Source organism: Serinus canaria, chromosome 1 (assembly GCF_022539315.1).
Source record: "Serinus canaria isolate serCan28SL12 chromosome 1, serCan2020, whole genome shotgun sequence".
NCBI lineage: Eukaryota > Metazoa > Chordata > Aves > Passeriformes > Fringillidae > Serinus > Serinus canaria.
The window spans coordinates 74,659,414-74,673,440 of NC_066313.1; the positions used below are offsets into that span (position 1 = coordinate 74,659,414).

General features: G+C 39.7%; 1 protein-coding gene across 8 annotated transcripts in view; it reads left to right on the forward strand.

Annotated features, from left to right (window-relative positions):
• The window catches only part of MBNL2 (muscleblind like splicing regulator 2), a 106,100-nt gene that overhangs the window by 27,134 nt on the left and 64,939 nt on the right, over positions 1-14,027 (forward strand). For 6 of the 8 annotated variants that reach the window (XM_050969954.1, XM_050970017.1, XM_050970050.1 and 3 more), the window contains exon 2: positions 10,130-10,981. The exons of 1 other annotated variant lie outside the window; for it this stretch is intronic. In XM_050969954.1, coding sequence (XP_050825911.1) covers positions 10,808-10,981 — 174 coding nt within the window. In that variant the 5' untranslated portion in view covers positions 10,130-10,807. Of the gene's footprint in view, positions 1-10,129; positions 10,982-14,027 lie in introns of those variants that run through there. One more of the 8 variants, XM_050970177.1, reaches the window with a different exon arrangement.

Here is a 14,027-nt window from a genome sequence, read left to right on the forward strand (position 1 = left end):
TGACAACTAAATAGTGGTTCACTAAATGCAAATTTATTTTATTCCAGAAAGAAAGAGCTTGCATTGTGTATTGTCAAATACAACACAGGTAGCCTTTGAAGTTGTATGTGTTGGTTTTGTTTAGGGTTTTTTGTTGTTTGTTTTTTTCTTGTGGACAAATGCATGAATTTTGAAAATGAAGTTTTTTACTCTCATCTTTACATGGAACATGATTAAATATCTTCTTTATTCACCTTGAAGACCCAAAGATAATCAGGCATGTAGCCAACTCTGTTTACAACACAAAAAGGAAACCTACCCACAGAAGAGACCAATAGAGACCAACCTGTTAAATACTAACTATTTTTCTTTTCAAGGCCATGCTAAACTCCCCATTTCTGTTTTTTTTCTTAACTGGGATGGGTCTTTGAAAAAATGGCTTTTAGTGGGAGATTTCAGCTGATGTTGGAATGTTAGTATAAAAACACTATTTAAAAATATCTTTTAAAAAATCATCTTTGAAGATTGTTAATTTGCTATTCTGTAGGTGACTTGAAAGTTAGGTTGCTGTTCCATCTAACTGCTGTAAGTTCTAAATACTCTGGCAAAGGCACCTAATCAGGCTTTGCAGTATGTCCTGTGAGATATTTAAGCAGTAAAGCACTTGAATATGTTCTGCTTCATGAGGATTTCTTTAGTTTTGGAAGTAAATAAAACTGGTGTTTTGTATTATGTGCACACTACTAATGGAGCAAAAGGGGAATTGAATCCTTGTCATAAAATGGACTCTGGTGGAGGCTTGCTTGGGCAACCCTCTGAGTACTAAAGACACTACTGAGGTTTTAGTTTTCCCTGCCAGAAGCACTTTGCCATTGTGATAAGTTGCTTCTTCCAAAATATGTTTGAGATGCTTGTGAAATGCTTTGGGTCTGGTAGAATGCAAGAGTGCCTTGCTTAGGCTCCTTTAGACAGGCTCTCAGGTTTTCTTCCTTCTCCCTTGGGTTGCTGAGAAAGATCCCTGCTTCTGGAAGTGTTCCTAAGTGATGCAGCTTGGTGATTCTTCCTCTTCTGGTAGATTTTAAAAGTATTTTTCTCCCAGCCCCACTTTTTCTGGAGCTTTTAGTTTAACACCTTCAGGAGTATGGGTGAAACAACACAGAGTTTTTTGAAGTCTTTTGTAATCAGTCATCTTACTCTCCAGCTCCAAATGTGGTTTTCAAATCTTTGTGAATCTCCAAAGTCCTGAAGTGTTTCCTTTCATATCCGTGCTCCTCTCCTGAGAGTCTGTGCTTTTGTCAACAATTGTGAGAGCAGTCAGGCTTCTTCTTGGTATCCTGCTTTTCATGCACATTATAAAGGACATTTCTGACAGAGCAGCATTTGAAAAAGGGATTGAGGAAATCCGTGGAAGTAAAATTCAGTGAGACCTATTAAATAGAAAGGCATCAGTTACAGGTTGTTGGGAGAAAATTCATGGAAATTGTTATGCCCTGCCTGCCCTGGTTCTGCACTTTTCTGAAGACATCTAGTATAAGTCATAGTTGCAGGCTACATTTTGGGCAAGATGGACTCTTTGGCTCATCTGCTAGGGTCATCCTTTTGTGTATTGTTGTTCTGTAATCAGATGAAAGGTGGAGGAAATGGCACATAAATGCAGGTATTTTATCTCAGAACAGTGATGCTGCTTGAATATAGTGTAGGAAATCTGTTCAGCAGAATGGGTTAAGCACTTGAGAGGCAGTCAGAGTTAATAGCATTAGGTAGTGTTCTTGCTGCCCTCGCCTTAGGAGCTTGGTTTGGATGTGCCATGCAACTTCCCAGAGCTGGGTAATTTGCTGGGGTATATTATTAATACTGCTGTTGGCCATCTTAAAACATGTGCAGCTTGTGAATTCAACATGTCATTAATTTACATACAGTCCTTGGTGTATTCAGACTTATCCTTGTCTTTCAATGCAAAGGGATGCTGTTTGTCACATAAACAAATACCTTCCTGCCTTCTTGGCTTAGAGCAAAACTGGACTAGAGAAAATAGAAAATTTTCAACAGCCTGAGCTCTTTTAGATTGTGCTCCTGTGTAACAGCATGTTATCGGTCCTTTGGCAGGTGAGAACAGTCATTTGATCACACGTTCCCTCCATGCCAGTCTGTAAACATTTCACAGTACATAAGCACACTTTTCTATAAATATTTTACAGTCCTAAAAAACATAAATACAATGCATATCTTCAGCTGAGTGTGAGTGGAAGCTCCTAATGCACTGGGGTACCCTTTACTGGGGAATTGGGTTTGATTAATAGCTATTACATGTTTCACTCTGCCAAAAGCAAAACATTTGTGTTCACAAGAGGCCAAGTGGTAACGTCATTGCTGCCGGGGATGATTAACTCTGCTTGCCGAGGCACAGAAACAGAAATTGCTTTTGCCCTCTTGTCAAGGTGGGAACAGAGTTTTGTGTATGAAATTCATACACATAGAGGATAAAATCAGGTTAATTTGGACTTAGAAAGTGTTTAGGTTAAAAACTGCGAGACGGTACAAACCAAGAGAGGAGGAATAGAATAAAAACAAAAGTAGTTTGCTAGAAGGAGAAAACTCTTTTCTGCAATTGCATTTTAACTGAAGCATAATAAGCATTAGTCTTTCCAGCATGACTTTGAAGCACTTTGGTTTTCGAAAATACTCTTGTGGGCCATAGTCATCCACTGACCTAAAGTTCAGCAGAAATATTTCATGGTCCATTAGCAAAGTAGTACAGTGGGTTGCTGAGAAGGTCCCAGGCTGTATGGGTTGTTTCACAGTCAGTGGTACACCTTCCTCCTCACCTACTTCCCCAGGGACAAAGGACATTAGTGTTATTATATTGTAAAACCAGCTTCAAAGGGAAGCGGCAGGTTTTAACAAGAAGCTCATTGCCATGCTGTAAATAGTGAGGGACATACTGAAAAGCCTGAACCTGGCACATTAGTGATTGTGACAAGGAAAATATGGCTCATTTAACAAAACTGATTTGAAGGTCATGTTCAGTTTAAATAAAGCAGACTGGTGTTTTCTAGTCTGGACTTCAGTCAGCTTAACTAAAATAGTTATGATCGTCTCTACGCTGTGTAAAGTGTTCATCTGAATTACAGTTCACGAGTGTTCATTGCTGGTTGTATAACAGGCAAAGAGATGTTGCAATAGTTGATCTCCAAGTCAAGCAAATAAAATAAATAGTGTCTTTTTTGTAAGTCCTGGCACTTCTGACTTGAGCTGCTTCATGTTGAATTAATACAAGACCCAGGATTAGAATTTTAGTATTTTTGGCTACCAGCCACCTGATCAAATAAGTGGACTGCTTCCCTGATATGGCAGCTCTGGCTTCTTCCTCATTTGAGCAATACTGGTTTCCTCAGTGTTACATGGGAGCTGCTTAACATCTTAAAGTGGAAAAAAATGCCTGAAAGTGATTAAAGAAATGTTTCAAAGTTTGTTTGAAATTTATAGAAGAATTTATACATGCTATACTGTAGTTGAATGGCTGTTCTTAAAAATGTTATGGTGACAGAAAGATTTCCCATTCATATTTGCCATCAAAGAATGGATGATGTTTCATGGAAGCCTGTCCTGTTTTCTCTTGTTTCTTGAATTTAGGGATTGTTATTTTTTGTGACTCCACAGAGGAGAGGCAAAAGCCTGATTCTGGTTTTAATGCTGTCTTTTTATGTAACTATGCAGACACTGCTAAACTCTACTGTGTGTTGTCCAGCCTTAGTACCCCTTACTAGATATCTAGTATAAGGGGTACATGTAAAAAAATATGAATATTAGACATTGGTTTGAAGAGAAGAACACAAAGCTGGCATAGTACTCACTGATGAATGGTACCTCTGTACTGATGCATCACTTCTGGTGCTGTTTCCCTAGTTTGGAAAGCTGATGGGATGAGAAAAGCCTATCCACCACAGGAGAATCTCCTGCATGTTCTTTCTTTAAGATGTAGTTTATTCAAATGTGATTAACAAGCATGCTGACTGTCACATTATTTTGGCTGTAAAATTACTTTATTTTTAAATTAATTCATGTTGGCATCTTTTGATGTAGGATTCTGTTTGTATTGCCTAGTGGGGAATAGGCTTAAATTAGCGAGTGGTGCCTGAGAGCCAGCCTTGCTTTCCAGGGACAGGGAGCATGTCCTGTGGGATACAGCACTGTAGCAAAGAGGAGCCAGACCTGCTGCAGGTGGGGTGCCCTGTCCTGCCTGCTCTGCTCCCTGCTCCATTGGAGTGGGATGTGAGCAGGTGGCCATGTCTCTGTTGAGCTGGCACGTGCAAGGCAGGGAGCATTGTGCTGCTGCTGTTACTCTGCACCTGATGAGGCAGATCAGAATGGATCCAGCCTGGGATTAAGCTGCAGTCCTGCTTTCCTCAGCAGGGAGTTTGGGGGAACTCAAGAGAGAACTTCACAGGGGAGTCGAGGAAATGGCAAGTAGCTGGCATTTAAAGCGACAGTGGAGTGAGCTTGTGGGGTTGAGGCTCTCCTTTAGTGGGCAGCTTGTCTTCTGTTTGGAGGCTTTGAATGCTATTTAAAGCACAAACAATGGGGGGAAAAGGACATTTAAGAGCATGTGTGAGGTTTAGTTGAAAAATGGAAGTGAAGTTCCAATGTCTTTTGGATTAAAGTGTCTTCTAAATGTATGTCTGTGTCCTGAATGATTTGAAAGTGGAGTCCACTATGCAGCTGCAGCAAGAAGCATGACTTAGTGGGATTTGAATGCCTTTTCCTGGAATAAGGGTGAGAGTTCAGTACCTGTCAGTCTTCAAATATCTGTATTTCCATTGTGAATGTTCAGGATATGTAACTTGATCTGGTTACAGAAGCGTTCCTATGTGTTAAACTTTTGCAGGGAATCTTTCCACTGGTTTTGTCTGTAAACATAGTGAAATGCAAAGCCAGTTTCCTTTGCAAATAGATCAACTGCTGAAGAAGCAACAGCTTTTTGAAGTAACACAGTTCATGTCAGTAGTCTGAAGATGCATCTGTGGAGTGAGGCACATTGGTTAATCTGTGTTTTCAGATGTTCTGAGGCATCTGGAGATGGTTATGTTTTGTCCCACATCATCTGACCCAGGTAAAATCACTGATTCAAAACTAGTAAATCCACGCTGAAAAAGTGGCTAAACTGTTTTTTTTTTTTCTTAGAGGTCAGTTTATTTCCTCAACAAAAAAGAACATCATGAGAGTTAAAGAACATCATCTGAGATAAAGTAGTATGTGGTCAAGACACTGCTGGTTCGTGCTGTGGGATGTGAAGTTAGTGATGCTTATGGTTAACCCTGTCTAAGGCTTGAGACCCTGTTTTCTGCTGCTTCCAGCTTCCAGCCAGACCTTAAAATTTCAGCATGAAAGTCTTTGGGCCTGGTGTCTCCTGCAGGGTCATTGTTATTGTTTCTTTGTTAGAAAGTTTCTGAAATTTGGGACTATGAACATGATTTTCTGGGAGAAAGCAACATGAGTTTTTGTTTATGTGTAAATGGATAAAAGTTGTAGAAGCAACCTGCTTTGGGCCAAAGGCTTAAAATTGTACAGTATCATTTCCCTGGGGCTAGAGAGTTGACCTTGGTCTTCCTGAAAAAAAATCTCATATTTGGCTGAGAAAACAGTTTGTCTCTGAAGAGAGGCAGTATATATATGCTGGGTTTGAAAACTAAGTTCTCAATACATTGTGTTAGCATTGGGAGTATCCAGCAGGTAATTTGTGGTGGCTGTAGATAGGTCCTGAAGGTGAGTTTTTTCCCACCTGAGGTCATGTAATTAACTGAATTTGAGCAGCAGTCTGTAAGTCAACATGTTTCTCCCTGCTAGTGACCTAGAGAAGGCTCACCTTGCTTTCACAGCATAGTGAGTCTATGGGAAGTGTTTTGGGGAGTCTATGGGGAGTGTTTTGGTTTTGTTTTTTTGTTTCCTTGTCTTTAAAACAGAGCATTGTTTACAAATTATCAGACTTGTATAATAATACAAATTACCAAACTTGTACTTGGCTAAGTATATTTAGTACATCTCTTCTGTCTGGGAAAGAAGAGCTGATGTACTTCAAACTGCACAGTCCCCTTTAAGTACAACTGAGGGTTTTCTAACTTTTTAATTCCTGAGTTTCTGCTGTATTTATTGAAGAAATATATGGATCATGTTGATAAATTTTGACAGTAGGAGCAACAAATTGAGCCACAGCGTTGACATCTCTTACCAAAGATTTTAATGCGATGAATAATACAGAGTGTTTAAACCTCAAAAAGTGTAAAACTGTTTTAACACCTTCTGAATGGACTTAGTGGTTCCTCTAGATATCTGTGGTGAGACCATGTAGAAGACTGTGCTCCTTTACTGAGTGTCATCAGCTGCAGAGATGACTGTTGAGGATGGGAGTGCTCATTACTACATGTTACCTACTGAAGCCTGGGTATATCCTGTCCAGAAGTGTCAGCTTCACCATTAGACAGATACTGCATAATCCATTGCCACGTAATCTGGCTGATAAGTAAAACTACTGCACCAAAGCACCTCATATTTTGTAGATAGCAAGAGCTCCTATTTTCCAGCTGAAAGATCCAACTGGTTTGTAATAGGGCAGGGCTTTGTATTCACTTGCTATTCCCAAAGATGAGGCTGCCTGCCCCGTGTTTCTTTGAGAACTTTTTCTCTGGGCTTCTAGTGTCTGTGTGCTTTGTCCTGTTTACTAATTAAAAGGATGTTTTTTTCTTAACCATGACAAAGACCTTCTACTCCTATGCCTTGCTAGCTTTCTGTGAAAGGGAAGTGATGCTTATCCAAAAAGGGATCCAAAGCTAAATAACCTTTACAAATACATGTCCATGAATTTCATTTCACTTAACCTACAAAAAACTGCATTTGTAAGTGTGCATTCTTGATCAATTCCATTGATTCAACTGTGTGAGAGAGTGAAAAAAACCAATAATAGTTGTAAAAAGACAAAAAGAATTTGTTCTTATACTGAGAACTTCCTTCATCTTCAGTAAGAATATTTTGTGGCTCAGTTGTTTGTTTGATAGTTTGTTTAGCTATAGTGGGGAGTGTTGTCTTGAATTGGGATCATTAATGATAATAACAAAACAACTAAACAAAAACATCAAGCAAACAAAATCTTCTGCCAGGATAAGGGACACTTGGTGCTGAGGGCTTTCTGCCAGTGAGGTACCATTGGTTTTGTCAGGACAGCTAACTTTGGCTGAAATGTTGGGACACAATTAGAAATAGTGGGAAGAGGAGCAGAGTTTGCCTTTGCAAAACCCACTGGTTTTCTCCAGATGGGTGAGTTTTTCAACACGCAAGGTCGGGGTTAACATGATGCTAATAATGGCATGTTACCTGGCAGGCATTTTATTGAGGATTATTATTGTTATTGTTGCTATATTTTCTTATATAAATTCCATTCATTTCCCTTATTTACTTCCCTGTTTACTCACACTGCTGGAGTTTTTTCCCTGTAACCACAGTCTCTTCTTCTTTCCTTCTAAAATTTCCTCTTGTCCCTCTCTCTTCCAGTGTCCACAATCATTCTCCATCTTTCTTCCATTTCCTATGAAGTTTTTCCTTTCCTTTCAGTTTCACAACAAGCCATTTCCTTTTCCTACATTCCTCTCCCATGTTTTTCCTTCTCTTGAGCACTTTCCTCATGTGTTGAATTCTACTTTTCTTGACTTCTCCAAGAAGAATAATTTTGATTCTCTGCTTTGTCTTTTCTCTTCCTCCTCCTCGTTTTGTGTCCCTCATGTTCAGGTTTTTAAGGTGGCATCTCTTCCTTCATCCTCCTGGTGCAGGTGATGGGCAGAGGAGGTATGACAGCTGCCTAGCATGTGGTTGTGAACACACAGGTCATGTAAGTGGTAGGGATGAAGCACTCCAAATTACTTTATCTTCACCGTGTTTGAACTTGCTTCCTGCTGAAGGCATGGCCTCCTTCAGAAAGGACTCAGTTCTCTCTCCTGAGTTTTTACCAGTAGAAACTCTTGAGGCACTTGATGACTCTTGAGAAATCACGTGGTGTTGTTATGTTGGACAAGACGTGGATTTTTGAGACAAACTTTTCGTGCTTCTCTTTCTTTAGAAAACCTTCATGTAGCATGAGGGTAAGAAATAAGATGATACTGTGTTTCACTCTCCTACCCTCCAACCCCAAATGCTTTTTGGTGTGAATTCTTGCCGTAGTCTCACAAATTGTATGTGATTCTGCTGTTCACTTCTTTTTTAAAAACCATGGTTACTGCCATTTCTCTACTGTGTGCTGTTTGCTTTGCTGCCACGTGCTGTGTCTGGGTTTTTTCAGTCTTAACACCTAGTACTTGAGAAACAGCTTTGTCAATTTTATGGTGTGCAGCCCTGCAGAGTATTACTACTTGTGACTTTCAGCAGTGTGCAGCATAACATTTACCCTTTTCCCAAAATTTCCGTCTGTCTCCTACGTCTATTACTGAAAACCGTTACTGACATTTCTGAATTGGAATGTGTGGCTCTGGGGAGAGTATTTCCTCTTTTACATTTAGCCAGATAAATCATCAGCCCAACAAGCTATCAGCTCAACAAGCCCTTGTGGAGAGGCTCTTCTTGTATTTCCTCCTCTCTTTCTTTTTCATCAGTTATGAGTATTTTCTCACCTCTTTGTATGCTTTTAGCTTAATCTCATTCTTCATTGATGCTGTCAGACAACATTGATGGAATATTTAATTTGAGGAGTTTGTAATTTATGTGCTGTACTATAATTGCATAGAATTATTTCAAAATGTACTGATTCTCTTGCACCTTGTTGTTCTTCATGACCAAGTAAAGCTAAGTGTCATCCAGACCCATCTTATTGCACTTTGGATTTGATATACTGAATTTTTGAGCAATTAGCATTGCATTGCCTTTGTTCATGCTAGCAGTAGGAACTTTTGGTGGAAGTATTGGTCACATAGTAAAACCCCTTTTGGTAGCATTGCTAAGTAGAAGAAAAGCCTTTTGACGTGAAGACCTAGAAGTCAGAACTGGGGTCTGATCCTGAAACTGGGTGTGAGTAATTCTTTCTTAACTAACAATACTGACTTCAGTTAAGGCCAGTGAATGCAAGCACAGGATGGTAATTGTTCTGACATGGAAAAGCTGACAGTGTTTTTAGAACTATTTTTATTGACATATTTTAAAATCTTACTCATTCCAGTCTTTCCCCTTTTCTTTTTTCACAAAAATAATCCATCAACTGTTTCCGGCTGTTTACTATTTACAAAGTAAAAGTTGTGTTCTTTTGAAGCTAAATGGAAGGAAACATCATATTCATGATTTCACTGTCTGTGTATAAAACATAGTTAGTGGTTAAATATTTTTGTAATATCTAACCCTTTGATTTTCAAATCTGTTTTTCTGTAAAATATCCCAGGTATTTTATAGTCTCAAAACAGTTTAAGTGCCATATTGGAATCTGATGTTTTGATGCTGAAGGATGTATTTGCAAAGGCTAATTAAATCAAAAGAATATTTAGATAAAAACTGCTTCATATTAGAAAGGACTTATTTGAGCACGGTGACTCGGTGGTTAAGCCCTTTCATGAAGCCCTTATGGAACAGCATCTGGGTTAATGGGAAAACTAACTATATTGTCTGCATTTGGAGGGGTTTTATTTCCTATAATTTTGGAATGATATTTTTTGTTTTCTTTTTTGTTGAGAAATAGAGGGAGATACAGAAAATCCGAGCAGAATACTACTATCCTGGTTTCTAAGGAAGAGCAAGCAATGAGTAACAATTTATAATGTAGTAACACAGTCTAAAGGGCCAAGTGATAAATTAATGGAAAAGGGTTCTTGTATACAGTTTTGGAGACTAAGCACATTTGATTGAATTGTTTCACAACTAGTGTGCCTAATTATTGTGTCTGCCACATTCATCTATTTAAATCATTCCCAACTTTTGGATTGCTGCCTGGAATATTACTGCAGTACGTGTTTCAACTGGTTATTCCCTTATCACGTGTAACTTCACAAAGGAGGTCTTTTTTTTTTTTTTTTAAAGAGTGAACTTTGGCTGTATGTTTATAATATCTGATAAAAAGGGACTGTAGGTTTCATAATGTTGATTTGAATGAGTTGCACGTGAACTGATGCTGTATTTGTTTTGTCAGGTCAGTGACTTAAAAAGTGCCTTTGCCAAGTCACTTTTACGAGCGAGGACTGCTGCACCCGTGTTCTCAAAATCCCATCTTTGCCAGCCAGACATTGCCTTCACCTTACACCTGGCAGAAGATACCTCAGCTGTCTCCGTTTGCCAATTAGTTGATGGGAAACTGAAAGCAGGAAAAGGATTATTATTATTATTATTGTTATTCCTGGGACATGAACAAATGACTGCATTGCTTTTCTCGTGTAATCAATACCGGCAAGCAACCGTCAGAGGACTGCTATTCTATCAAGGAGCGCCGTTGCATTGATGGACCTTGGCTTAAAACCAGTGCATCCGTGATTACAATCAACAAACCCACGTGTTTTACAGACAGAAATGCGACTGAGCATGTGTTTTCCCAGCCAAGAGTCTACAAGCGGGACTTAATGATTGATGAGTGACTGCTTGCTGATAAACTTTCTCTGCCTGCTCTGCTTTCTGTGCGTTGGACGTCGGTAATCGTCCCCCACTGTTTGTTTTTTTTAACTTGATTTTCCATTAGAATTGAAGTTATTTTTTTCTGACTTCCTCCCCCCTCCCCCCCTCCCCTCCCCCACTTTTCCTTTGTCATTAGTTTTGGAAATTTCTTTGGCATCATTCACCTGACAGCAACTTACAAGTTCAAAACCAGCTCCTCATCATGGCTTTGAATGTTGCTCCCGTAAGAGACACAAAATGGCTGACTTTAGAAGTGTGCAGGCAGTTTCAGAGGGGAACTTGTTCACGCTCTGATGAAGAATGCAAATTTGCACACCCCCCTAAAAGTTGCCAGGTTGAAAATGGAAGAGTTATCGCCTGCTTTGATTCCTTAAAGGTAAGAAAAGGAAACTGCATGTGTAGTGGAAATGCTACTGCATCGTAGTGAAAGTAGAATAGGAAACGATGAGTGATTTGTTCCTGGTGAGATGTATATTGAAACAAATGTTGTTTATCATAATGTTTGTTTACTGAAGCTCTTAAGATTTCTTTCTAAGGTTTTTTTCTTTTTTTCAAATGTCACTATGTTGTTTACAGAAATTGCATGTGACTGTGGGATACAGAATTGGTTGCAGCTGGTAGGACAATTGTATTCTCCCGAGTACATTTTATGAATTATAATTGTTTCCTGGTAAATGAAAATACACAGTGGCACAATACTATGCCATTCCCAGAGTCCTAAAGAAACAAATCATATGGAAAGAGTGCTGATTTTTTCATTTGGATCAACATAAGTGAGAAAAGTCTATCCATTAGTTCAGATTTGACACAAGGGTTGTTTACTTTTGGTGTTGGGGACTCAGGTAAATTAATAGCATTGATAATTACATGTATGGAAAGTGTGATATGAGCGTAAGTTTAGGAGGAGCAAAAGGATTCTCTTCTTTGGAGGATATTTAGCAATTACATTGTTAGGGCATCAGCTTCTTCAGACCTAATGACAACTGGCATGCTTTAGGAAACTATTTTAAAAAGTTCTGTGAAAACAGTTCATGTACTGCACAGAAGAAGATTAATGACCCCCTGGGATTTGAGGAGTACACAGTGTTTTCCATGATGATATATTTGTGTTCTCATGTCAACAGAAGGAGAAAGCTTATTTCATATAAATAATTAAAGGGTAGAATTGAGAATTTCAGATTTTATTTTGAAAGTTTTACTTATGGCTTTATCTTCTGGGCACAGGAGAATGTCTTGACTTGCTCTTTTAGCTTGGGGGATCAAAATTTCAGTTACCAACAACTCTTTCACTGTGAAAACATCAGTCTGAAAGATAAGAAAACTCAGGGTGGTTTATTTCCATTATAACTTTTTTTTTTTTAATGCAGTGCAAGGTATTGTGTTAGGCATCTGCCTTCTATTTTTTCCTCATTTCTTCTTTTCTTCTGAAGATTTAGAAGACAGCATCTCAGGGGAAATGTTTATGAGGGTGTTATGTTCTGTATATCTGTCCTGTAAGCCAGAAGAGCACCTTTGGAGTCATGGCAGTATGTCAGAGAGGGCTATTAATGACCTTAATCCGTGGATTACTGCACGATAAACTGTAACAGCTTCTTTGTAGATGTTCTTGTGTATTGGTTCTCTGCCAATGGGATTTTTTTTTAAACAAGCAGACTAGTGTCTGCAGCAAGTGGGCAATACTCTGATTTTACAAAAAATAAACAGGTGGAAGGGGGTTTGTATGTACTATTTTTATGTGCTGTAAAGTCTCGGGTCTGTGGCTGGGAGGCTGGAGATAAGCAGCAGGACTCGGTCACCCCTGGGCTGGCAGGACAGTGGCTCTGCAGTGAAGGAGGTGCTGCTGCTGCTGCATCATCCTGGCCAAAGCAGTGATGCACCTGTCCTTGATGCCTGAGGACAGCATTGTTCTCCCTGGTAGTACCAGACACAGTGGAGTTGCCGGCTATTGGAGCTGGAGACTTTTGTTCAGAGATGGTTATTGTCTGCAAATAAAAACTGGAGTCACAGACTAAGCTAATAATAATACTGTGAAGAGAAATCCTGAGGGATCACAGTGGATAATTTACTAACAACCAGCATCATTGCTCAGTGGAGAGAAATCCAAGACCCTGTAAAAAATGTAGTTAAAGCAAGTAGCTGTGTTTTCACCTAGTGTGGGAGGACATCTGTCCTGAAGGGCCAGCCCACTCCAGCCCAGCTCTGGTGACTGAAGTGGTGCTGCTCTGTCCCACTGCCCATCATCACCCTCTCACATCCAGAAGAGAGCATGCACCTGTGCCTTCCATCTTGCATCTTCTAGTTGAGTCTAATGGGTTAAGTTGCTAATGGGGAAAGATGAGATTATAGCAAGAATTCAGATTGTGGCCTGAAGCAGCAGAGGTGGAGGAGGCACGGGTTTCTTCCCACCAACTCTGCTACAGGTTGTGGGAAATCCAGTAGTGGGATGATGGTGCCTTCAACTGCAGCTCCTTGGCTCTGAGCATGAGTTGGAGTTGTGCATTCTCATGTGTTACCCTATCCTGCTGTGCACAGGAAGCTGTTTGGGACCATTGTGGGTGCAGGGCTCTGGGCTGTGCTGTCTGGTGTCCTCACAGTCATTATCTCAGTTATTCAGAAGAGTGCTTGTAAATTGACATTTCCACCGCAGGAATGTGTGTGCCTGGTTAGGTCAGGTTGCTGCTAACCAGGTTGCTGGTTAGGTTAGGTCATTGCTGGCTGAGGGACTTTAGGTTAGTCACATAAAGCTATTTGGTATGTAGCTTTTGGAAGTACTGGTGTTAATCATACAGCTGCAGAATAATGCTTTGGCACTTAACAAGTGGGATGACTTTTCATGTAAATGAACAAGCAGAATAGTCTAGAATTATAGATAAAATCAGAATTTAATTTAAGAAAAACAAGAGCTATTTTCCTTGCTGAACATTGAACCATAGTTTAAATGCAGGCAATTATTTAGCATTTATTTACATAGCATCTAGAGCTCTGGAGACTTAGCCTTTTAACTGTCTTGGTTTGGTATACCTGCTGTAAAAATGAATTATGCTGAGTCTCTGGATAAACATCTTTCTACGCAGAAAAGACAATTTCTTTATTTTTTTTTTTTTAGTCTGTGCTGGAGTTATGTTATATTTAGGTGGTGCCTGGTAGTTACAGCTGCTCCCGTAGAAGTCAGTCAAACACAAGATAGAGGACTCTGAGACAGACTTTCCTTTTCACACTGCTTTATCAAAAGAGTCCCTGTTCTGGATAGGGACATATGCTCCCCTGCATGCCATCTTCTCTCCAAATTTCCAGGGCAGACAAGGGAGCATGCTATCAGCATCTGCCAGCTGGATCAGACTACCAGAGCACCAGTAGGAAGCTGCAGGAGAGAGTCCAGTGGAAGGTCACAAAGATGATGAAGAGACTGAAGCATCCCTCTC